The following is a 27,248-nucleotide window of genomic DNA, read 5'->3' on the forward strand; positions in this document are numbered from 1 at the left end:
TCAGTACCAGAAACCAAAACTTGGCATTAGACTACAATAATCTCCTCTTTAAAGTAGGCTACTCTCTGAAACCACGTTACTGATGATATCTGACTGCACTAAATATTTATGTATTCAAGGTTCACATGTTGTAGACAGGTGAATACTTGTATTCTTTCCGGTCAACTTTGAACGACTTAGTTCCTGACTAAGCATGCCCCGTTCTACTCTGATAAGAACATATGTCAAAAAGTGAACCACCTTGACATTCTGATAGATAAGTTAATAGTTAGCCCATGCCTCAGTGCTTTGCATGCCCAGTGCGTACTGTAAGGTACTCATTCCATTTTCCCTGTGTCGATCTCCTGTAACATTATTGCTGGTCATATAGGGAAAACGACTTTGCCGAATGGTCAGCTTATTGGCCTTCAGCCGGGCCGAGGATCTTACTGTGTGTGTGATTAACACTTCTGGCTCTTTCGTCTTAACACACTTCTCTTCATATACATTCTACCAATTCCCACAGAAACACGCAATTGTGATTTGATCTCTCCACATAGGGTTGGTGCCTGGGACCAAATCCACACCAAGTGCAGAACATAACTTGCGAAAATTGCAAAGAAAATATTATTTAGGGGAAATGTGATCATCGGCCAGTGATTGTATCTGGTAACCAGCCTTAATGAAATGTCTGGTTCCCATACACAGAGTTTTCCCAAAGATGTGGGAAGTTATTTATTTATTTAATCGTATGATGATTATAGCAACAAATTCATAATTCCAGGTCCAAGTTTTTCAGCCACTGTACAGCACTTTCTGAAAGATGAAACAGGTCACTGGGGCTTCCAGAGTAGGCATGAAGAGGGCAGCGCAGGATGACAAGGTCCATGGTCTGCTCTTCTTCACTGCATTCACACATAGGAAAATCCATCCAACCCCACTTATTGCGTAAGAAATTGCAGCGTCCACGCCCAGTTCTCAGTCTGTTGAGGCGACACCATAGTTTTCTTGGTTAGGTCGAATCCCTTCATTTTCCGAGTTGGATTTAGCTCATGAGCTTTAGTTCCAGACGACGAATTTGACCACTCATCCCGCCAGCTCTGGTAAAGATTAAAATGATCTCTCAAGAATCGGCCGGCCAGTACACTTGCTGGTCTCCGAGATCGAAGTCGTTGTGGCGATGAGTAACAAAATTCCTGGTGAACTGATAATGAGGGAGATGACCAGATCATCTTTGCTTCTCTCAGCAGAGCTTCCTTTCTCCTCAGGTGGGGTGATGGGATATGACTAAGTACGGGTAACCAGTGGCGAGGTGTTGACTTTACAATACCAGTTATGCAGCGCATGGTATCATTCAACTTAGTATCCACTTTATGCACATGTGCACTTTCCAGCCATACTGGGACACAGTATTCCGCTGCCGAGTAGACTATACTGATAACCGTTAATCGTAAGCAGTCAGCCGAGGCTCCCCAGGAACTGCCACAACGCTTGTGCAGTATGTTATTCCTTGTAGTGATTTTATGAGGGAGCTTGGTGAGATGTACTTTATAGCTCAGAGTTCTGTCCAGGGTGACTCCTAGAGTTGATTTAGGGAACTGGTTGTATTTCAGTTTTTCATCAAGGAATAAAACAGATGGCTCGTCGTTTGCGAGTCGGTTGCTGAGATGAAACATGAAACCTTGGTCTTAGAAGCACTTGGGATAAATCGCCAAGACCTGAAGAATGTTACCATTTTGTCCAAGTCTGCTGAAGAAATGCCTTCTCCAACCTCAAAATTTCTGCTTTGAATTACCAGTCCAATGTCGTCTGCATAGATGAACTTAGTAGCTATGGTTGATGGTAAGTCATGGCTGTAGAGGCTGAAAAGAACTGGGGCCAATACTGATCCCTGTGGCAGACCGTTATTTAATTTTCTTTTGCGACTTTTAGAATCACCTAGGAATACTACAAACTCTCTCTCACAGAGCATGTTGGAAATTAGGTTTGCAATTTCCAAGCAGGGAATTACTTCCAGACTTTTATAATTAGTCCATGTCGCCAGACAGTATCATATGCACTTGTGAGGTCAATGAGGACAGTTGTTGATTTTAACTTCTTTTGGAAGCCTGCCTCGATGTGAGATGTGGGAAGTAATCGTCGGACTGATAGTACGCCTACACCTTAACACAATACATAAAGTCACTATGAACATATGTTCTACGGTCGATTGTTTATGATTCAAGCCCACTACGGAGTGCTTAAGACTAGCTTTTTTTTATTTAGGTTGCCCTCATTCCCAATACACCTTATAAAATGCCGAGCGAGTTGGCTGTGCGGTTAGGGGTGCTCAGCTGTGAGCTTGCATTCGGGAGATATTGGGTTCGAGTCCCACTGTCGGCAGCCATGAAGATAGTTTTCCGTAGGTTCCCATTTTCACACCAGGCAAATGCTGGGGCTGTACCTTAATTAAGCCACGGCTGCTTCCTTCCTACTCCTAGCACTTTCCTATTCCATCGTCACGTAAGACCTATCTATATCGGTGTGACGTACAGCAAATAGTAAAAAAAAAAATCACGACTTACCAGACAGACTTTCATATTTACTCAGCCTACGTGACTACAATTGAGGAGCTATCTGACGGTGAGATAGCGGCCCCGGTCTAGAAAGTCAAGAATAACGGCCGAGAGGATTCATCGTGCTGACCACATGACACCTCGTAGTATGTATGCCTCCGGGCTGAACAGCGGTCGCTTGGTAGGCCAAGGCCCATCAGGGCTGAAGCGCCATGGAGTTTGATTTGTTAAATGGAACGTGGTGTATCGTAGGCTTTGATTGCAATGAAACTTGGTACGGTGATAATTTAAGACATCAGAACATCTGCATTTACCGATCTCGATAGCTGCAGTCGCTTAAGTGCGGCCAGTATCCAGTAATCGGGAGATAGAGGGTTCGAACCCCACTGTCGGCAGCCCTGAAAATGGTTTTCCGTAGTTTCCCATTTTCACACCAGGCAAATGCTGGGGCTGTACCTTAATAAGGCCACGGCCGATTCCTTCCCATTCCTAGGCCTTTCCTATCCCATCGTCGCCATAAGACATATCTGTGCCAGTGCGACGTAAAGCAAATAGCAAAAAAAGAACTGTTTATAGCATGACAAAAGTAGTGTGTTGGTGCGAGGTTTAAACCACTAGAAAAAATAAATGCAGAGTAAAGTAGGATATCAGAGCGTGAAATTCTGCTCGTGTTGTCAAAATCTCATTTTCAGTATAAAATGACTTACGTAACTTTAAAACAGAACTATCGGTTTATTTCTGCACTGCATACGCAAGGTCATTTTACGTCGTCAGCTAACTGCTCCAAACCGCCCACCTATTTATCAGCAATTAATTATGACTCTATTGTTGATTTTACGGTAAGATGAGTTTCACTAGTAAATCTGTGACGTCTGATTTGATCATCCTAGCAAGTTTCATTGCTATCGGTCTATTTTAACCCAGACATTTCCCTGATGAGAAATTCTTTGAAAGTGTTTTTATTTATTTATTTCATTGACCTTTGTGGGAACAACATTTGGTCATCCTCCATGTACAAGGAACACACACAGCACACATACAAAAATATGAATTGTCAGTGCAAAGTACATATAAGAAATAAAAAACCAAATCGTCCACATTCTGCAAGTACATAATACTACACTGAATCTCTCTTTCGGGAGGAGAGGGGGAGAACAAACAAAACACTGGCAACAATGCGATGAGCACAAAGTCAAATTCTTACATCCGCGGTTCTCAAAAAATCCGTTACAACACTGAGAACTGAATTGTCTTCACCGCGCAACACCAATGCAGCGCTGGTCGGGAACGGCACTTGTAGATAGCATAGTTCAGATACAAAGCGGCTTCGAGAAGCATCATAAAGGCCACACTTAAACAAAATGTGTTTGAGATCTCCAACCTCCGCATACTGACATCGACAGCGCGGTGAATCCAAAACTCCTATGCGATGTAGATGTGAAGGGAATGATCCATGATGAAGCCTCATTCAGATTACTGAAACCGTTAGACCTCTTTCTTTGCAAGTTTGACATCAAATTCTTCGCAGTCGACCTTATTTCCTTGACCCTCCAGGAGGCACTGCGCAACCTTCAAATGACTGCATTCTGTCATGTGTAGAATGTGGTCAGCGAGTTGCAACCAGTTCTCAGTCACAGTAGCTGACAGTCCGAACTTAGTAATACGAAGGTCATCCGGAAAGTGGTACCCATTTGCGCAATAAAGACACAGGAGAAAATATTTTAAAAATGTACACATTTTTATTGGAAAGACCATACTTTACACTACTTTTCCACATAATCACCAAGCAAATTTAGGCATTTGTCATAACGTGGGACGAGTTTTTGTATTCTAGCATCATAGTCCTCCGCCGCCAGCGTATTGAGATACGTAGTCATGACTCCGCCGCCAGCGTATTGAGATACGTAGTCACGGCTCGTATAAGTTCTTCATCGCTGTCAAATCTTCATTAGTGATATGATCCCACTCCGCATACAGTTGTATAGTCATCACTTTCACGTCTACCGAGCGAGTTGGCTGTGCGGTTAGGGGTGCGCAGCTATGAGCCTGCATTCGGGGGATAGTGGATTCGAACCCCACTGTCGGCAGCCATGGATGGTTTTAAGTGGGTTTCCATTTTCACATCAGGCAAATGCTGGGGCTTTACTTTAATTAAGGCCATGGATGCTTCCTTCTTACTCCGAGCCCTTTCCTGTCCCATCGTCACCGTAAGACCTATCTATGTCGGTGTGACGTAAACCAAATAGTAAAAAAAAAAGACTTACCATACAGACTTTCATATTTACTAAGTACCAAGCTCGATAGCTGCAGTCGCTTAAGTGCGGCCAGTATCCAGTATTCGGGAGATAGTAGGTTCGAAGCCCACTCTCGGCAGCCCTGAAAATGGTTTTCCGTGGTTTCCTATTTTCACACCAGGCAAATGCTGTGGCTGTACCTTAATTAAGTCCATGGCCGCTTGCTTCCTACTTCTACCCCTTTCCTGTTCCGTCGTCGCCATAAGACCTATCTGTGTCAGTGCGACGTAAAGCAACTAGCAAAAAAAAAGTATTTACTAAATACACAGGACTATTTACCATGAAGTTCCAGTCAGGTATATTAAAAAACAAAAAGGGAAATTTCTGTTCCAATGACCGGTCCTTTCACTCCTCCACAACAGGTTCGTGCTCACATCCACGATCACTTCTTAGTTCACGCTAGTTGAAGTGAGCGGCTGTAATGTTAGGAGAAAGATCTGCTTTGCATGTTCCATTGTATTCATTGTCTAATCTTTTACGCTTTCATTTGTGACCATCAAGTATACAGCTATTAATTTCTTACACTTTTTTCTGTCTGAACTCGTCGAGAAACCACAGTATCGAACACAGAAGCCTCGCAACGCCCTGGATCAGTTTCCGCCTAGTAATGAAACGCAGTGGTTCAGAGATCACAGACTTGAATTTAACTACTCCAGTGTCCATGAGCTCAAGAAATTTTGCGTCCCTACCCCATTTCCCAAAGCTTTTGTACGAACAGAGCTGAAAATCAGAAACTTGGTGTTTTCCGTTCTGCTTTTTCATTATCAAATGTCTTTATGACAACTTCGTAATCCAATTGTACCGTCAAATCATTTTCCGTGGTAATCCCAGCAGTATGGGCCAAGCGTTGTCGAGTTCGAAATGACTGCGAATATTTTTTTAATTGTTGTAAGGATCAAAAACGATCTTATGGTTGAGCCATTTTAAACTAGACTATCTGTAGTACCCGGCGTTGCCCGGTTGGTTTTTGAATGTTTACTTTCAAGAATATCACCAGTTAGTTATGTGTGAAGTGAATTTTTGTAGAATTCCTTTTTCGGATATTGATTTTTACCATCTTTTATATAGTTTTAGAGTTATATAGATGTGTTCGCTTTCAAGTTTTAGATTATTTAATTTTCGAGTAAAACTTTGTCCATGTGACAGCTCGAATTGACTGGAAAGTGTGTGACCCTTTCAAAAAAAAATAGTGACAACTACATGTATTTATCCGTCTCGCTATAGTTATGATCTACATATTTACTAATAATAATAATAATAATAATAATAATTTCGTGTGGCTATTTCTAGCCGAGTGCAGCCCTTGTAGGCAGACCCTCCGATGAGGGTGGGCGGCATTTGCCATGTGTAGGTAACTGCGTGTTATTGTGGTGGAGGATAGTGTTATGTGTGGTGTGTGAGTTGCAGGAATGTTGGGGACAGCACAAACACCCAGCCCCCGGGCCGTAGGAATTAACCAATTAAGGTTAAAATCCCCGACCCGGCCGGGAATCGAACCCGGGACCCTCTGAACCGAAGGCCAGTACGCTGACCATTCAGCCAACGAGTCGGACAGACTATTTACTATTAAACCTCATTCAGCCTCACGTCTCAATGGAGGTTGAACGTGGACTTAAAAGGTATTCAGAGCGTCACAATTCGTCTCAGCGACAATGGATTCGACATTAGTACCGGTTATTTTCCATTATTTTTAAATATCATCCCCTCTCATTCCCCACCCCAGTGAGCTGTCTAGCCGAGGTGGTAAACGTGTGCTCGCTCGGGTCAGGAAGTCAAGAAATTTAGATACGAGATTATACATCTAGAGAGACGTGAAACTGGGTGTTCGTTCACCTTACAACAGATCTTCATCTCACCACTAGATGGTGTACAGGGATTTAATCCATGCCAGAACACATTCACCGGGTTTTCAGATCTGTTGTAAGCTGAGCGAACACCCAGTTTCACGTCTCTCTACATGTATAATCTCGTTTTAAAATTTCTTGACTTCCTGACCCGAGCGAGCACACGTTTACCACCTCGGCTAGACAGCTCACTGATATTTAAATTGCTGTGTTAGAATTTTAATATATTGTAGGCCAGCTAGTGTAGCCCTATTTCTGGTTGATGTCCGATAAAAGAGCATTGTTACGAAAACGTTACAAACGTTGGGCAGGGAAGACTATAAAGTAAGGAGACGAGCTATTCGATTAAGTGGTATGTTTCGAGCTGTTAGCGGAGAGTTAGTGTTGTTCAGCTCCTTGACTGAACGGTCAGCGTACTGGCCTTCGGTTCAAAGGAGTCTCAGTGTGACTCCTGTTCTGGTCGAGGATTGTAACTGTGTATGGTTAATTTATTCATCTCGGGGACTGTGTACTTGTACTCATCTTATTATATTTATCTTCGTCTACATACAATATAGAGCAATGCTATTGTTGATTAGTTTTGGGGGCTTGAGTGATTATTCCCATGCTCTTTAGTACGCCGGAACATGTGAGATAACCCGTGATTTTGTGGTGGCTATATTAATGTGTGTGCTCTATAAATATAACAGCTAGGGTTAAGTTAGGTGTCCCAGAACTTGAAATAAGGTACTATCCCGACCTTTTCTTGGCCAGTGTCACTCGGGAAATACTACAGTCAGCGTAGCACGTCAATCCAGATGTTAGCACTTCAAATGTGAAACAATTCAGAAACAATTTTCCGCAGATATATTAGTAATGGTTCATTCCACCAGAAAATTATTTTAATAGAAAATGTTCGAAACATTTCCTCCTCCAAGTTGAAGTGTATACACTTTATTCGACAAATTAACCCTTGTGAAAGCATGTGCATAATGCTCAGGAGTCCCCTTCGAATACACCCGTCATTTTAGGAATATTGCAGCAATTTTCAGCACAGTTGTATTTCCATTTTGCCTTCTGCTCAAATACTAGATTTCGTAGCAATCACTCCAGTAGATTCGGCGCAATGCTTCCAAACAAAAGGACAAAATGTGACAGATAAAAATTGACCATTACATACAATACCGAGATTAAAATGAAGTATTACCTGAAAATTGTCCCGCTCCACTGCTAAATTGTTAGCGTGCTGGCCTTCGGTCACAGGGGTCACGGGTTCGATTCCAGGCAAGGTCGGGAATTTTAACTGCAATTGGTTAATTCCGCTGGCACGAGATTTGGATGTATATATCATCATTATTTCATCCTCATCACGGCGCTCAGGTCACTTACGGACGTCAAATCAAAAAGACCTGTCCTCGGACACTCCCGGCACTAAAAGCCATACGCCTTCCATTTGTTTTACCTGAAAATGTTAAAAGGCAGAGTATATACTGTATATAAAACACTCTCCCAAATGAAAACCTTTTGTTGATTTTTCCTTTTAAAACAATATTTTGGGGGCACAAGCTCTGGAAAAGGGAAGAAATACTTTTTTCTTTTCTGGGAAGGTACCATCACCTTGTGCCGTTTAGGTGTTTGTTGAGTAAGTTTTTTCATTGTTTACACAAAGAAATTTCTACATCACCTCCCACCCGCCATGGTGCTACAGCCCTAATGGACCTTAGCCTATCAAACGACCACTGTTCAGCCCGAAGGCCTGCAGATTACGAGGTGACGCATGGTCAGTGCGACGAGTCCTCTCAGCTGTTATTCTTGGCTTTGTAGACCGGGGTCACTTATTGTCAGACAACTCCTCAGTTACAATCATGTAGGCTGAGTGGATCCTGAACCAGCCCTCGCATCCAGTCTAGGTAAATATCCCTGATCTGGCCGGGATCGAACTCGGGGCCTCCGGGTTACAGACAGGCACGCTACTCCTAAACCGTGGAGCTGCCTACACAAAATAATGATCGAAGTAAAATATTTCAATTGGCTCGTAACTAATTCTTTCCCTTTCCCTCCCTTTACCAAATACTATTATTACTCCAGGGGTAGGAACTCAGTCTTCTCCCTCTTGGAGTTATGTTATCAGATGCTGTTCTGTTGCTTTTCCCTCAAAACGACAATAATAATAATAATAATAATAATAATAATAATAATAATAATAATAATAATAATAATAATAATAATAATAATAATAATAATCGCATGTCCTCAGCTACCATGTGCAGGAATTTTATGTTTGACGACATTTACTCGGCTAGAGTATCAATTTTGACGTTCTGTTTTACTCCATCAATGGCTGAATTAAAATCAATTTTATTGGTTGAACATCGAATGTGTCTTCAGGGACCTTTTATATCTGAGACGGCTAAGACGCTGTCCTTCTGACCCCAACTTGGCAGGTTCAATCCCGGCTCATTCCGACGGTATCTGAAGGTGCTCAAATATCATACGCAGCCTCGTGTCGGTAGATTTACTGATACGCATATGAATCCCTACGGGTCAAAATTCCGACACCACGGCGTCTCCGAAAACCGTAAAAGTAGTTCGCGGGACGCAGAACCAATAACATTATTTTTGTTATTATTAATATTAATAATTTCAGCTACCGGAGCAGGAATTTTTATTTTATTCCATTTGTGCGGCCTTTATGTCAATTGCAAAGTTCTGTTTCTCTTCCAGATGGCAGAGAAACCGGAACTCTGTTAGGTGACCTACGACTGAATTATAATGAATTTTCTTCCGTAAACATGACATATGTCCTCGAAATCTTTCACATACAGTACCGACTTTGTACGGCTGAATTAATGTAGTTCATGTGTTTCTTTATTTCTGTAGCCTCCCGGATTTTTTTTCGAGGTTGCGCGGCGCTGCTGATACAATCTTAGTTTTATCCATCGAAATTTTGTGATTTCTTTAGGAGAAATGCTTAGCTACAGCTGAAATTTCCGTGTCTTGGTTCTTGGTGTGACGGATGTAAACTACACATAAGGTACAGGAAATAACAACAAGGTACAACCCGAAAGAAAAGAACTTGATGCTATGGGATGTTACAGATTTCCAACTCAAAGACGGTAGAGCATCAACAGGACCGCTAACCTAAATGTTAAGCCTGTTGAACTCAAGTCATTCAATCAATAATTATGCATCCCGTGTGGTTTCCTAGTGCAGAGTGGACCGTGACTTGTGTTTGACGGGAAGTTTGTGTGGTGAAGTACGATTCCTTGGGAACTGAGTAGCCAATACGAATAGAGAAATGAGCGCTGAGGTCTCGGCTGGATGCGCTCGGCCGCCCCTCCAGCAGAAGAACCTGCCCTACAGACCCAGTGCGTGTTAGTCTTGTGCCATACCACAGCCGCGCGGTGTCGTCGTGTGTCTTAGCCTCTTCTCTACACAACACTACCATTTTTTCCGGCAGGGTAGTTAATTATTAGCCTGATATTGTATGTGTGCGCTCTTTGTTCTTGTTCTCTGTACGGTGAGTGGTCAGCTGTTCATCAGTGCCCCAGAAAGCTGGTCAAGTGCAGTGGTCAGTACTGTTGCTAAGATACAGGTCAGTGAAGCTTCAGCTCTAACCCAGTTGCGCTCAGCCTGGAGAGACGTTTCGACTAGCACGCTTCATTAATATGTAGCAAGTACTTGTGACGTGTGTTTCAGGGTTCGCATTTGGGAATCATTGCTCTCAGTAATGAGCTGCTTTAACTGTTTATGGTGTAAACACTATATGCTTCAGTTGGCTGAGGATAGCGTAATATGAAGTCGTTCCCAGTGTATACTTCGTCAACATTTCCCAGGTGTGCTTTCCAGGCCAGAAAGACAAACTTCCATATTTGTCGAATGACACAAAACTAACCATATCAGTAGAACAAGGAGGGAACTTAACTACGTGTGGAACAGGAGACCAAGTCAGATTTAATATCGGTTGTCATGCTGTAAAAATCATCTGTACTACCAGCATACTCCGAAGTAGTGATGCAAAATTACTTCAAATTTTAAATCAGTTACTGCGACAAATAAATGTGGTTATATACAGAGCCTTAAATGTGCCCTATCCTGCCATGTACATATCTAGAAAAGTCACCGGAGTGCATTGAGAAGTGTTAAGAAAAGTGTGGAGCGATATAAGATAAGCCGGTCATTTGTACAACAGAACAATAACGGCATCACCACTTCCTGTGTACTTATGTCAACTTTCACGTCACCTTATGCCGATAGTATCTCCTGAAAGCGATTTCTCTCTTCTCTTCCAAAATATACTGCAACTTCCTCGCATTGCATGACGTACACAACGTATGGTCCCGCTTGGGTTGCTCTGCTGCAACAGTGTGGAGTAACTACACATGAGGAGTCTTCTCTCAGCGACGAGTGTTTGTGAACTTTTCAACAAGGAACGCTGCTTCAAACAAATAGAAGACTAGCTGAATATTGTCCAGTATATGTGAAGTTTTGTGCGCAAATATTTTTGTTTTCTCGAATAGTTCCTATTCGGTACAGTGTCTCAAAACTGTTCACATAAACAACCATCCTTCAAATATGTTCACCTCTGGAATCCCTGATTTACAATAAGATACAATAACTGAATTTCCAATAGCATAAATACTTATTTATATTACGCAATATTACAAGACCAGTTCGACATTATTAAGTACATTTGAAGTGCTGTGCATAAACATTTGATATCCCCTATTCTTCCAAGTGTTTCAAACAGTTTATATAAACAATTATTCCTCAAACATGTTCATCTCGTGAATCCTGATTTGCAGCAAGATACAATAACTAACTTTCTAATATCACAAAAAATGGTATCGAACATGAAGTCAACTTGTGTTACATTTGAAAATGTCGCGTTCACGAACTGTGTGTGATCAGTTTTTTTAGTGATATATGTATGACTATAATCTGATTTGAAGAGAACTTCTTTAACAATGGCGGTGACGAGATCTCGGGCACTACCACTATCCATTGGCTTGCCTCCTGTTGCGTGGCGTTTTCCAGCGCTTCCTGAAGCCCTGGAGTTGGAGCTCGATTCTCTAGGACAGGGTGACGATACAGAAGATGAGAGTATTCGGGAGTCAGAGTGGGAACCACAGAAATTATCAGGTGTGGTGCACCAGGACACGCCTAGAAACAGTGTATGTTTCGTGGACAGTGAGCATCTTGGTGGTAAACAATTTGATGATCAGCAGTACACTCATTTTCAACAACAGGCGTTTATTGAGCATCAGGAGACTCCACAAGCAGAAGAGTACGACAGCGAAGAGGATCAAGAGATGGATAGCATCGTTCAAGTCAGGAAAGATCATTTTGAACACCACAAATTTGAAACTAACGAACAAATCGGCGAGTATCTCAGTAATCTTCCTTATGGTATACCTCAGTCAATCACAGCAATCAAACAGCAGACAGAAGAACAACAATTTAATGGGTATCAGCAAAGTACAAATCATCAAGCACAACAAGAATCAAACGAGTATAATCAGAATGTGTGTGATATTTATTCTCAAGTTATAAAAAAATACAGTGAAGAAAAACACATTTACAATGACGAAAAGACACTAGCTGATCAACCCGTGATACAAGAAATTAACAATGAAAGAAACTCGCAACTATTAGAAGAAGAAAAAATTGTACAAGAGGAAGGAGAGGGACATTTTCAACAGACCTTCAGTGTGGAGAAAGAGAAATGGGAGAAACATAAACAGCTGATAAAAGAGCATTTTCAAAAGCAAAATGAAGGACTGAAGAAGCATTTTGAGCAGAGTGACCAGGGGGTAGTTGCGATGAAGTGGGAGCCGCAGCATTTTGAGGTGGTCGAGGAGGAAGATGAAGAAGTGTGGGAACAAGCTCGGCAACCAGACAATAAGTGGGAACTTCTCAAACAACTGGACAAGCCCCTCTCGGCTTATTGTGACCAGAAATCAGAGCTGGATGACCAGGGACGACTGTTCTGCGTGACTTCCTCACCTACCAGCGATGCCTCCATGTCACCAGGCTCCTCCCAGGGTAAGTCTACTTCTACTGTAGTTGGCATATTTGTTTCTCTGAGGAATTCCGGCTTCTCACCAAAATGGTCATGATTCGAATCCCGGCCAATGCATGTAATATGTTTGAACTGAATAGACACGCCACTATGGTTCCGATTCCACGCAGAATTTGACGTCCCGTAGCTATGATCACAATATTAACGGTTCCGTGAAGCTACAATCCTACTTCCTGGATTTTACAGTTGCTGTTTCTGTTGTTATAATAATAATAATAATAATAATAATAATAATAATAATAATAATAATAATAATAATGAAAAGGTTAGCACAGGATAGGATGGCATGAAGGGCTGCTTCAAATCAGTCTATGGACTGATGACTCAAACAACATTATTATTATTATTATTATTATTATTATTATTATTATTAGTATTAGTATTAGTATTAGTATTAGTATTATTATTATTATTATTATTATTATTATTATTATTATTATTATTATTATTACGTAGAACGTATGGAGAAGAGCTCAGTGTACTGGTGGAGATGGTGATCGTTGTGTTAAGGGGAAGTACAACTTGACAACCATCCTCCTGGTGTACTCTATGCAAATGAAGTTTGTTGGTACTGTAAATGGATAGTTTATGGGGCAGTTTATGAGGTAGTTCATGGGGCTTAAAAACAATAACATTATTAGATCTGATGCCAGCTGAAGGCGCGTCTGGGTGTGCGATGATGATGATGAGATAGAGAGAGGGGTAAAATCCGGTGTTAGCACATAGCCTGCTCCTGTCGAACAACACTCAGGGGTCTAGTCAACACTTAACGCCCCCATCCTCACTCCATATAAAAACCGCAGAGCGGTTTGGAATTGAATCCAGTCTTACGTCACGCAATCTAATGATTCCTACCCTGCTGCCCAATATTTTTCCACGAACGGGACTCGAACCAGCCAACCACGGTGTTGACCACAAAGACTTAACGATCATGGCCACCAGACGGGGATTCAGTAAGTGATATGACCCCTCATTTCTGTACCTATTGCTCCCCCTCCCCTCCCACAAACCAGAAAAGATAAATAACCGCCTACCCATAAGCCATTAGACAAGAGCTCGTACACGCTGTGCAAATATCAGCTGCACGATGGTGTTGATTACTGTTTAATGTTCAAGTACAACTGGGCAACTATCCCCTCCTAACATTCATCAGAGGGAGAACCGCTAACATTCATCAGAGGGAGAACCGGAGAGTTTTCGACCTTTCCAAGAATGGGGGTATCGGCAAAAGGAGGGGAGGAGCACGAAGGGTGCGAAAGGGAAGAACTTCCTGGGGCATACGAAGAATACTGTCGGAGTCAGAAAAAAATAAAATTTAATCAACGGAGGTCGTGTATAACAGCCGACCTTGAAGATATAATAATAATAATAATAATAATAATAATAATACGTCCCATTAACTACTTTTACGGCTTCTGGAGACGCTGTGGTGCCGGAATTTTGTCCCAAAAGATTTAATTTACGTGCCGGTAAATCTACTGACATTGAGCTGCTGTATTTGAACACTTTCAAATACCACCGGCCCGAGCTAGGATCGAACCAGGCAGTTTCAACTTCTGTTCAGGCCGGCTTGAAGATATCTCGATATTGGGATATTGGTACTGTACCTCTAAACATTCACACCCTAACATTTTATTCAGATCCAACGGTTCTTATTAATGAAGAACTAAAACCGTGAAAGAAGACTATGCTGCAGTTCCAGTCGGTGTCATTTACAAAGAGTTTACTATTGTATTCAAAGTGTGCTTCATATCTTAAAACTCCTTCCTTTGTTTCAGAAGCTCGTTAAAGGCTCGCGCAATTTATTTCTTCCTTGCAGGTAGTAATTGTACTTATACCAACCACTTGCAATAACAGCCACGTCTGAAAGTTAAGAACTTACTCTATTAGACTTGTCAGTTTTCGAAGTTAATTTTCCCAAAAACAGACTATTTAGCTTAGTAAGAAAAAAGAGTGCTAAAGAAACATAATCGTGTTTCAGCAAAAGCATGAAAAATTAAACAGGAATTAGGGGGTGCTTTACTGAGTATTTGGAGGCTGGACTGGATTTCGTTCCCAAATCTGTTTACTGGTTTCCAACCATTTTTGAGAAGACACTCAAGTTGGTTCTAGAATTGTTGAAGGGTGAGTACAGGAATGTATTTCGCCCATCAACAACAATGTCCTTCCCATATTTAGCAAAGTGAGGACTGTATACTGTCCTCGTTGTTAAACAGTATCCGCAGTTTTGAGGTATAATATTCACACAAAAATACAAACTGATATCCAAAGTAACGTTTAAATCGCGGATGGTAAAACCTGAAAACAGACGTGTTACAAGAATTAATATCTGGATATACAGCCTTCTTTTAACCTATTAGTCAACTCTGTACGTATTCTTCCTATTCTTCCTCTGTAGTTTTTAATCATAGTTTCATTTTTGCTCCTTAATTTGATGTCACACTGAATTTCCTTTAGGACACCTTTCAATAGTAACACATGTGGATGTCGGGCGTAAAACTATCCATCCAATATCCTATGAAAAGATTCATACCTGTTAGAGGAATGTACGTTCTGATAACTTAAAAATCCCGCCCAAATTGCAGGTGGATGAAAGGAAATGGCGTATGGCTTTTAGTGCCGGGATGTGTCCGTGGACTTCGGCTCACCAGGTACAGGTCTATTGATTTGACGCCCTAGGCGACTTGAGCGTCGTGATGAGGATGAAAGGATGATGAAGACGCCACATACACCCAGTCCAATTATGGTAAAAAATTTCCGACCCTACCAGCAATCGAACCGGGGACCCCTATGACCAAAGGCCAGCACGCTAACCATTTATCCATGAATTCGGACATTTCAGGTGGATAATGGCTGTTTACAGCAATGTAAGTTTTAAGGAGATTATTTTACAAGTTGCTTTACGTCGCACCGACACAGATAGGCCTTAAGCGACGATGGGACAGGAAACGGCTAGGAGTGGGAATGAAGCGGCCGTAGCCTTACTTAAGGTACAACCCCGGTATTTGCCTGGTGTGAAAATGGGAAACCACGGAAAACCATCTTCAGGACAGCCGACAGTGGGGTTCGAACCCACTATCTCCCGAATACTGGATACTGGCCACACTTAAACGACTGCAGCTATCGAGCTCGGTCAAGGGGATAATCAAACATTTCATCTGACCTTACCTCGATAAAAATATGGTTCGGTTTCTTTTGGTGGTTAGAGAGAAAGCCCAATTAAAGTCATTAATAGCTGTAATATTTCAAGAGCCGGGCTGAGTGGTTCAGACGGTTAAGGTGATGGCCTGGCTCAGTGCGGTGATATTGGAAGGTGCACAAATACGTCAGCCTCGTGTCGGTAGATTGACTGGCTCGTAAAATAACTCATGAGGGTAAAATTCCGGCACCTCGGCGTCTCCGAAAAGGTAAAAAGTGGTTAGTAGAACGTAGAAACATTTTTTTATAAGTTGCTTTACGTCGCACCGACACAGATAGGTCTTATGACGACGATGGTATAGGAAATGGCTAGGAGTGGGAAGGAAGCGGCCGTGGCATTAATTAAGGCACAGCCCCAGCATTTGCCTGGTATGAAAATGGGAAATCACGGAAAACCATCTTAAGGGCCGCCGACAGTGGGGTTCGAACCCACTATCTCCCGAATACTGGATACTGGCCGCACTTAAGCGACTGCAGCTATCGAGCTCGGTAGAACCATTATTATTATTATTATTATTATTATTATTATTATTATTATTATTATTATATTTTCTTCACGAAGATAAAGACAATAATGGGCAAATTGTTAGTTCTATCACAAACTAAAGCCCAACATGTGTACTTTAAATTCAGTTTTCTGAGAGGGAAGGTCGTATCCATTTTATTTGTAACTCCAGTAATTTCCCAGGAAATTAGGCTAGACGGCTGTCGATAATTCTGCCCGGTGTGTTGCTTTTGACCAACTAGGTCCTCCAAAAAGAGATGAAAACCTACAACCTGTTATCCAGTCATTAACGGGGTCAGGGATGTAATGGATAAAGCAGATACAGGCTATTACAGTAGTACGATGGGGTCGCCACTCCCAAAGTGATTTATTAATGACTGATAGATGCTATGAAATGACAATGGAGAGTGTTGCTGGAATGAAAGATGACAGGGAAAGCCGGAGTACCCGGAGAAAAACCTGTCCCGCCTCCGCTTTGTCCAGCACAAATCTCACATGGAGTGACCGGAATTTGAACCATGGTATCCAGCGGTGAGAGGCCGACGCGCTGCCGTCTGAGCCACGCAGGCCCAAAAAGAGATATTCTACGTTAAAAATATTTTGCTCAGCAAACATCATTCACTGTAGGAGCTGAAAAACTTCTAATGGTAACTGCGTACTCTACAACATAACTTACAAGTTAGTTTAACTTCTAATACAGGTGTACAGCGCCTAACTGCCGGCCCCTCGGTGTAAGGGTAGCGTGCTTGCTTCTCACCCGTAGGTAGCGGGTTCGATTCCCGGAGAGGCCTAGAATTTTTACCAAGACTTGAGGGTCTGGTTCGAGATCCACTCACCTAACGTGATTGCAATTGAGGAGTTACCTGACGGTAATACGACGACCCCTGTCTTGAAAACTAACAATAACGACAGAGAGGATTCGTCGCACTGGCCATGCGTCACGTCATAATCTGCAGCGGTCGCTCGGTAGACAAAGGTCCGTCAGGGCTGTAGTGCCATGGGGTTTGGTTTGGTTTTTATACATCATCACCCGTGCTTTAAGTTATAGGAGTACGGGAAATGTTGATGGAAAGAGCTTGTAGACGTGATACCTGCATGTATTTTAAGCTCCATTTTATAGGTTCATATTTAAGAAAATTACCAAACCAATGAGCGGTTTGGGTCACATACTCAGCATGTGTTCGGGAGATAGTAGTTCGAGCCCCACTGCCTGCAACCCTGAAAATGGTATTACATGGTTTCCAATTTTCACACCAGGCAAATGCTGGGGGCTGTACCTTAATCAAGGCCACGGTTGATTCCTCCCCACTCCTAGCCCTTTCCTGTCCCATTATCGTCATAAAACGTATTTGTGTCTGTGGCACGTTTGCAAATTGTAATAAATAAATAAATAAATAGATAAATAAATAAATAAATAAATAAATAAATAAATAAATAAATAAATAAATTACAAAACCTTGCTTACCCTGAACAAAATTAATTCGTGACATCAACTGTTCTCTTAGGTCAACAAGAGGGTTGCAATTAGCAACTAACCAAATGTGTGTTGAGTAATCAGCCCGAAGGTTTGTTTCATCCTTATCAGCTTAGGCATGAGGTAGTTTCCCTCTGCTTTCCTCGTCGAGCCAGAAGTTGCTATTACGTATCAGTCTGCGAAGCCCACTGAAATAAATGTCCCAACCGACCCTACGAGCGGCATTTTTCCACTGTTCATAACAAGGATTGGCTGCATAAGGAATTGTTGTTGTTTGAGTCATCAGTCCATAGCCTGGTTTGATGCAGCTCTCCATGCCACCCTATCCTGTGCTAACCTTTTCAGTTCTACATAACTACTGCACCCTACATCTGCTCTAATCTGCTTGTCATATTCATACCTTGGTCTACCTCTACCGTTCTTACCAACTACACTTCCTTCAAAAACCAACTGAACAAGTCCTGGGTGTCTTAAGATGTGTCCTACCATTCTATCCCTTCTTCCGTCAAATTTAGCCAAATCGATCTCCTCTCACCAATTCGATTCAGTATCTCTTCATTCGTGATTCGATCTATCCATCTCACCTTTAGCATTCTTCTGTAACACCACATTTCAAAAACTTCTAATCTCTTTCTTTCTGAGCTAGTTATCGTCCATGTTTCACTTCCATACAATGCCACGCTCCACACGAAAGTCTTCAAAAACATCTTTCTAATTCCTATATCAATGTTTGAAGTGAGCAAATTTATTTTCTTAAGAAAGCTCTTCCTTGCTTTTGCTAGTCTGCATTTTATGTCCTCCTTACTTTTGCCATCGTTAGTTATTTTACTACCCAAGTAATAATATTCATCTACTTCCCTTAAGACTTCATTTCCTAATCTAATATTTCCTGCATCACCTGCCTTCGTTCGACTGCACTCCATTACTTTTGTTTTGGACTTATTTATTTCCATCGTGTACTCCTTACCCAAGACTTCGTCCATACTATTCAGCAGCTTCTCGAGATCTCCTGCAGTCACAGATAAAATAACAATATCATCGGCAAATCTCAAGGTTTTGATTTCCTCTCCTTGGATTGTGATTGCCTTTCCAAATTCCTCTTTGATTTCCTTTACTGCCTGTTCTTTGTAAACATTGAAGAGGAGGGGGAACAAACTGCAGCCTTGCCTCACTCCTTTCTCGACTGCTGCTTTTTTTCAAAGCCCTCGATTCTTATCACTGCAGACTGATTTTTATACAGATTGTAGATAATTCTTCATTATCGGTATCTAATCCCAATCACCTTCAGAATCTTAAATAGCTTGGTCCAATCAACATTATCGAATGCCTTTTCTAGATCTACGAATGCCAAGTACGTGGGCTTGTCCTTCTTGATTCGATCCTTTAAGATCAGACGTAAAGTCAGGATTGCTTCACGTGTTCCTATATTTCTTCTGAAGCCAAATTGATCTTCTCCCAACTCAGCTTCAACTTGTTTTTCCATTCTTTTGTAAATAATACGTGTTAAAATTTTGCAAGCATGAGATACTAAACTAATTGTGCGGTAGTTTTCACACCTGTCAGCACCGGCTTTGTTGAGAACAGGTATAACAACATTCTGCCGAAAATCGGATGGGACTTCTCCTGTCTCATACATCTTACACACTAAATGGAATAATATTGCCATGCTGGTTTCTCCTAAAGCAGTCAGTAATTCAGAAGGAATGTCATCAATTCCAGGTGCCTTGTTCCTATTTATGTCGCTCACAGCTCTGTCAAACTCTGACCTTAAAATTGGAACAGCCTCTTCTTGTTCCAGAACTTGTTCCAGAAGCAAATTATCTACATCTTTAACTTGATACAATTGTTGGATATGTTCTTGCTATCTTTCTGCTTTGTCTTCTTTCCCTAGAAGTGATTTGCCATCTGAGCTCTTAATATTCATACACCTAGATTTCCTTTCTCCAAAGGTTTCCTTGATTTTCCTGTATGCAGCATCTACTTTTCCAGGATCATACAACCTTCGACATCCTTGCATTTCTCCCTCAGCCATTCTTCCTTAGCTACCTTGCACTTTCTATCCACTTGATTCTTTAATCGCTTGTATTCTTTTCTGCCCTCTTCATTTCTAGCATTCTTGTAATTTCGTCGTTCATCAATCAGGTCTAGTATCTCCTGAGTTATCCACTGATTCTTAGTTGATCTTTTCTTTCTTCCTAACATTTCTTCAGCAGCCCTACTGACTTCATTTTTCATGACTATCCACTCTTCCTCTATTATGTTTCCTTCAGCCTTTTCATTTAGCCCTTGTGCAACATGTTCCTTGAAACAATCCCTCACACTCTTTTCTTTTAACTTGTCTAGATCCCATCTTTTTGTATTCTTTCCTTTCTTCAATTTCTTCAACTTCAGATGGCATTTCATGACCAATAAGTTTTGGTCAGAGTCCACGTCTGTTCCTGGGAAAGTTTTGCAAACCAACACCTGGTTTCTGAATCTCTGCCTAATCATAATTAAGTCTATTTGATACCTTCCAGTGTCTGCACGTCTCGTCCACGTATACAGCTGTCCTTTGTGGTGTTTGAACCAAGTATTGGCAAGGATTAAATTATGGTCCGCGCAGTCACTTTCACATTGCCAAAGCCAAGGATGAGACCGAGACAGAAAAATGAAAGTAAGAAATTTGATCTAGCCCATACCAAGGGACACAGTATACTCTGCACAGTGTACCTCACAAGGAAAGACATTAACCAAATATAAAAATTTAAATTTCTTTAAAAAATGTAGGTAAAATTTGAACGGAAAAATATTACTTTACAGGCCATAATTTTTTGTTTAATAACACCAGTACCTACAATTAGATCCAAAAAGTACTTTCCCTGTTAAAAAGGACTATAAAATGATTTTTCCCCTCAGAAATTTGAAGTTGGTTAGTGCCACTCTACCTATATTTTGGGGAAAATATATGTAATAATAATAATAATAATAATAATGTTGTTTGTTTTACGTCCCACTAACTACTCTTTTACGGTTTTCGGAGACGCCGAGGTGCCGGAATTTAGTCCCGCAGGAGTTCTTTTACGTGCCAGTAAATCTACCGACACGAGGCTGACATATTTGAGCACCTTCAAATACCACCGGACTGAGCCAGGATCGAACCTGCCAAGTTGGGGTCAGAGGGCCAGCGCCTTAACCGTCTGAGCCACTCAGCCCGGCGGAAAATATATGCTTCTGTAAGTCTTTCTTATACCTTTTAGTCAACTCAAGAAGTGTACTTGCTTTTTGTTGCTAGCTGCTTTACGTCGCTCCGACACAGATAGGTCTTATGGCGACGATGGGATAGGAAAGGCCTAGGAGTTGGAAGGAAGCGGCCGTGACCTTAAGGTACAGCCCCAGCATTTGCCTGGTGTGAAAATCTGAAACCACGGAGGAAGTGTACTGAGTTTATTTTCCTTTTCACTTACGGTTTCTGAAAAAAAGTGTACCTATGGTATTAAAATGTCACTTTCCCAAATGTAATTTTAGCTGACAGCTGAGGAGGTGGTGCCGCCAGATTTAAATGGCCATGTAAAGTACACTTTTGTTGCAGGAACACATTTTTAGATTCATGAAAGTTTAAAAGCGAGAAAGCCAAACGACAAATTGTATGATGAATGTTATGTTCAAGTACACTTAAAGAGAAGTGACGAGTTAAATGTTAGCTCCTTAAAACAACACCAATTTCAACAATTAGACGTTCGCTCTGTTGATGTATTACCGCATCTCCATTGAAAGCACCACGCATCATGTCGCATGGTAACTGTTTACGGTCATGGACCAGCCCAGGAGGTTCCGTTATCACAAGCCTAAGAAATAAGTCGTCTTATTCATCATTCTCATCCAGAACAGAATGTGAGGACTAAGAGAAGAGAGGCATGGTTTTATTAAAGTTAAAATGTAGCCATTATTGTTGTTATTTTACTATTTGTTATGCGTCACACCGCAAATAGGTCTTTGGGATAGGGAAGAATTAGAAACAGTTTATGGTGTCTATGAATGATTTTAACTCAGTTTTTTATCTGTTTGTCTGTTAGGTCATCAGCCCAGAGGCTGGTTGGATCCTCAAATAGCACCACCAAGGGTTATGCGGTTAGGAGGAAACCCCAAAAACCAATGGCAGCACCAAAATGAGGCGTACTAGGCAAGATGAGGAGTGAGGTAGTTTGCCATTGCTTTCCTCACTGGGTCAGAAAGTACTATTGCAGCACGACTGACCCTATGAGCAGCACCTTTCATAACACTCAGATGCACTAGTCATGCTCTGAATGTATTACTCAGCACTACCCATACCCCAGCAGCTTCCATATTGTCACAGCCATGGATGTTGACTGGGACTTCGGTGGAAGCTACACGTTACTCTAGCCTGTGCCAAGAGATGGATGCAAAAGTACTGTATCCATCAAAAAATGACAGCAGGCAGCAGTTTTCTATAAGCCCGTAAATATAACTTCAGAAGGTGCCATTCAAATTTGTATGATGGACAACGATAGTTATTAGACGGAAAGGAGATAATTAGTAACAGATCATTAACAATGAAACGATGCGGCGTTAAATTATATTAGACACTAGTAAAAAATCATGAATCATTTATAAGGAGCAGTATAATTTTTACTGAAAGTTAACATTGCGTTCATGGTAGTGGTGGTTGATGTTTTATGGTGAAATCGAGATAACCATCCTATTCATATTAATTTATGCTTGGTTCTTACATTTTAGCATCTATTAAATAGATGCCAACATAAGAAATTCCATTAGCATGCAATTGATTGATTGATTGATTGATTGATTGATTGGTTTATATTATATTTTTTATTTTTTATTTTTTATTTATTTATTTACGTATAAGACAGCGTTACCCGTGAAATATGTACAAGGAAGAGAATTTATAACTGGTCTAGCTGAGTACAAATGATAGAGCACTGGTCTTCTGAGCTAAAGTTGGCAGGTTCGATCCCGACTCAGTCCTTTTGTGTTTGAAGGCGCTCAGATACGTCATCCTCGTGCTGGAAGATTTACCTCCACGTAAGAAGAACTCCAGTGGAACATATTATGGCACCTCGGCTTATCTGAAAACCGAAAAGTGGTTAATGGGCCGTAGAACCAGTGGAATTATTATAGTGGGCTCTAAGGCTGACAGTTTTGACCATTGGGTTTTGACGAAAACAGGCATAAATAGTTCGTAGTCGTATGTGTAAGTAACGAGATCAATTACAATGTTTAACGCGCTTACTTGCTTTAGACAGTGATATATTGCAATATGGATCATCAATAAATTGATCCTCTCCCTACTACGAACAAACTTGTACATTCCTCTTTTCCTTTCTTGTGGTGAGATAACTGTAGTACAGGATACTTCACTTTTCTTGCGTGCTCACAAGATAGATAGCACACAGAACAAATGCAGTGGCTATTTATCAAAGAAGTAATTTTCTGTCGCATCTCTCTTCTATATTAGGAACGCAATAGACGTCAGCTAACAGGACAACGACCCTCGCCCTTCAGAACACTAATGGTAATTTGAAAATGAAGCCCTCCAAGAAATCAATGAATATTGAACGAATTCCCTAGCTAATGCTTTCATGCCAATCGCATAGTGCTTGTGAATTTTTCTGATGTCAAATGCGATTTGTTTACATAATAAGGTTACAAGTGCTTGTGTCAAAGCCATCATCTTTCTTGAAAATTGATGTTGTTACTGTCGGAAGGAAAGTACCGTGTTTTCCTTTTCCATAAAATAGAAACCAGTATCGAGCTCCTTAACTGAATGGCCAGCAAATAGGACTTCAGTTTAGAGGGCTTCGGGTTTTATTCCCGACCAAGCCGGCGATTTTAGCTGCGCCTGGTGAAGTCATTTGGCTCAAGTAATGAGTGTTTATGTTCGCCTAAATACACACCCCTTCAATCACACAACATATCACACTATCGATCACCATATTAGGTTGACGTAAGGAGAGGGACATCCAGCCGTAAAACTGGGCTTAAATTCGCACGTAGTACCGACCCAAGTAGACCTAGTTGGAAAAACACTAGGAAAGAGAAAATAGAAACATTTATTTCGAAATCAAAGACAGATGTAGGTATGTTTGCACAAGGCATGTGAGAGAATTAATTATCATACACAGTGCTCAAAAATGTATATGTTATCACAATTTCGCACGGTATACGTCACGGTAACTCAAATATGTTTACAGTATGCACTGTAGACTAATGTCTGGGACACACAGTGAAGCTACACCTACATCAGGTTCGATATTTTTCTGATACGAGTCATTTTGTTGCGTCGGTCAATTTAACATCACTTGCAAGGTCGGTGGTTTATAGACAACACGTGCACAACTGAGGTTAACATGGCAAGAGTACCCATTTTTGCTACTGACCAGATTCAAATTGTGGCACTGCTGCAAGATGGGTCGCAACAAGTGGATTTCACCGCTCGTGTTGGAGCAAGTCAGAGTGATGTCTCCCGAATTCGGAAAAATGTTGCTACTGCCACTTTGTTCCGCCAGGATTTTCAGAGAGCCACCGGAGTGAATGTGTCAGGTTTGATAGTATGAAATCGGCTGCACGACGGAGGACTTTTGTTAAGGAGACCTGTGCCGAAAGCTCCTATTAAACCGCGCCATAGGGCAGTTCGTGTAAGGTGAGCAACAATCCATAGACTATAGCATCAAGAGCAATGGAAGCGTCGCGCTTTTCTGATAAGGTCGCCACAAGCTTGCACCCATACGAGAGAAAGGAGTTTAGAGACGATTCGGTGAAAAGCGAATGTACTCTTCAGCCTAGAGCGCCATCACCAGAAAGGGGGTTTTCTGATGTTTTGGGGTGGGATCATGTTTGGTCGACGCACTCCTCTCATTTCCATCCAGGGTAACATGATGGGTCTCGTATACACAGACAACATTCTACAATCTGAAGTTACAGTATTTGCTGCCACTGTGGGCGAAGGCTTTCCGCTAATGGACGCTAATACTCATGCCTAGAGGCTTGATATTTTCGCATTAACGCTGAACGCGGCAACAAATATTTTGAAGCAATTTTGAGATATATTAAAGAATCATATTATTCTGGTTAAAAAATAAGTGATTTAGTTTTCGCGAATTAGAGCTGTTTAAAGCGATAAGGCCACTTTAAAGCGAAATTTGCTTATTTTGTGGTAAGTGCGAAATTGTAGCGAAATTCATGGAAAATAACGAACATGAAATTGTATTCCAATATTACATGTGTGAAGGGCAACAGAAGACACAATAAGGATTTCTCCGTTCGACAGAAATACCTGTTCGTTTTAATATTGTAGGATGTCACTTAACGGTATGGCCGTATAGGGTGAAAGATATCGTGATGTACGGTGAAAGGGCACTGTAATTTGTTTTGTAATCTTATTTAAGATTATGAAGATTACATAGGTAATAATTAATGATTACCAATATTGTTTATCTTAATGTATCTACCTTTCACACAAATAGTTCACAAACGTGCGGCTGTGAGCTTGCATCCGGGAGATAGTAGGTTCGAATCCCACTGTCGGCAGCCCTGAAGATGGTTTTCCGTGGTTTCCCATTTTCACACCAGGCAAATGCTAGGGCTGTACCTTAAGGCCACGGCCGCTTCCTTCCAACTCCTAGGCCTTTCCTATCCCATCGTCACCGTAAGACCTATCTGTGTCGGTGCGACGTAAAGCCCCTAGCAAAAAAAAAATTAATGATCGTTCGTTTACACAATGGTTAGAATTCAATTCGGAATGCACGGTAGAAACGCATGACCCTGGCGCTTCTACGTCCATGCCTACTGAACTACTCTCTAATCGGTGTAATGTCATTTCAAAACCGCATCATTCCCGCATTTTCATTGTTTGATATTTACACTACAAGCACACGAAACTGAATAATTTATATTACTACAACACACATTTGTCATATATCATCATTCATAGCACAAGAAAAGAACCACTCACAAGCAAAAACTCCAGTATTTCACGAAATAGCAAATAAATCCCGGCCACACGCGATAACTTACAGGATTCCATCTTGCACCGCCCTCTTTACGGATGTGGCTGTTCGTTCCACATTCCAACCCCACGAAAGGGATCAATAAACAAGGTCCAGTGCTCGTGCTGCCATCTCTGGAGTAGTTTGGCAATTAGTAGTAGTCACTAGCCAGCCACGCTCGTTTTATGCATCTTTGAGCATCGATTACTTTGCGTTTGAATTTTATATAAATAACGTCCATTAGAATATGAACAATGAATATTTATTTTTCGTTAAAAATACAAGGGATGTAACACATCAATCGCATGTATGGCAAATTCGCCACTGACTAAAACCCTGGCCACTGAATTAGGCGGGTGAGGAAAACTGTGTTGTTGTCAGATATGATAACGGCGAAGCGACAGATAGTCGAGAGTCGCTTACATCTGAGCACGGATTGGCAACGCTGACCGTGCAGTGCTGTCTAGCCGAAGCCGATCCGTTCCAAGTCCATATATTCTTTTAACTTCTCTTTTCTATATTACACAGTCCGATATATAGCATTCAAATATTTAAAGTTGTATTGTAAAGGATAAACAAATATTTTAATACAACTGATACCGATTAATATGTAATCCGAAAGTATTTCCCATGTACTGTGCCCTTGGCTGGCGCGCGACCCGAACGACCTAAGCTAGCGAACCATTTTCCAGGAAAACTATAGGACCCATGGAAACATGTTTCAGGTAAAGTCAGACGATTTTCTATATTTTTCCCGCAGAGAACATTTTCTTGACTGAAGAAATAAAAACTAGACCGCTTACTGATAATTCCAATAGATGATTTTACGGATTTAAATTTACTTGTTCAGGTTTGTATTCTTAAGTATTTAAATTGGTTTATATAGAAAATGGTTACACCGCTGAAATGCCCTGAAGTTTGCAGTATAATCTGTTCTGCAACATTATGGAAGGTAACATCAAGAGCTAGGGAGAGAAAAAAACTGTCTCGCACTCCAAAATGGTGTCTTCAATTAGACATTTCTTTGCCATTACCTTGGCAATAGCGTAATTTCTCTGACCTCCTCAATTTGTGACCGCGGCAATAGTATGAATCTGGCGAATGCCACGTGAGCGTTACTTCTCGGAGTGCATTGTTCCCACTGAGAAATTTGGCAGAAAAGGCATCATGGTGTGGGCCTGCTTTTCGTTCCACTTTTGGCCCACTGTTTTAGTTCCTCGAACCAAGAATACTGAAGCCTGTCAATCAAAATACTGGACAATTCTCTGCTATCCACACTGTGGCTATAGTTTGGAACTGGCTCTTTTCATTTTTATATTACAAACCACTCGTTTA

General features: G+C 41.3%; 1 protein-coding gene across 3 annotated transcripts in view; it reads left to right on the forward strand.

Annotated features, from left to right (window-relative positions):
* LOC136857113 (heat shock 70 kDa protein 12A) overlaps window positions 1-27,248 on the forward strand; it is a 560,524-nt gene that overhangs the window by 426,492 nt on the left and 106,784 nt on the right. For 2 of the 3 annotated variants that reach the window (XM_068225061.1, XM_068225062.1), the window contains exon 1: window positions 12,247-12,696. The exons of the other annotated variant lie outside the window; for it this stretch is intronic. In XM_068225061.1, coding sequence (XP_068081162.1) covers window positions 12,474-12,696 — 223 coding nt within the window. In that variant the 5' untranslated portion in view covers window positions 12,247-12,473. Of the gene's footprint in view, window positions 1-12,246; window positions 12,697-27,248 lie in introns of those variants that run through there. 3 annotated transcript variants of the gene reach the window in all.

Source organism: Anabrus simplex, chromosome 1, assembly GCF_040414725.1.
Source record: "Anabrus simplex isolate iqAnaSimp1 chromosome 1, ASM4041472v1, whole genome shotgun sequence".
NCBI classification, from domain to species: domain Eukaryota; kingdom Metazoa; phylum Arthropoda; class Insecta; order Orthoptera; family Tettigoniidae; genus Anabrus; species Anabrus simplex.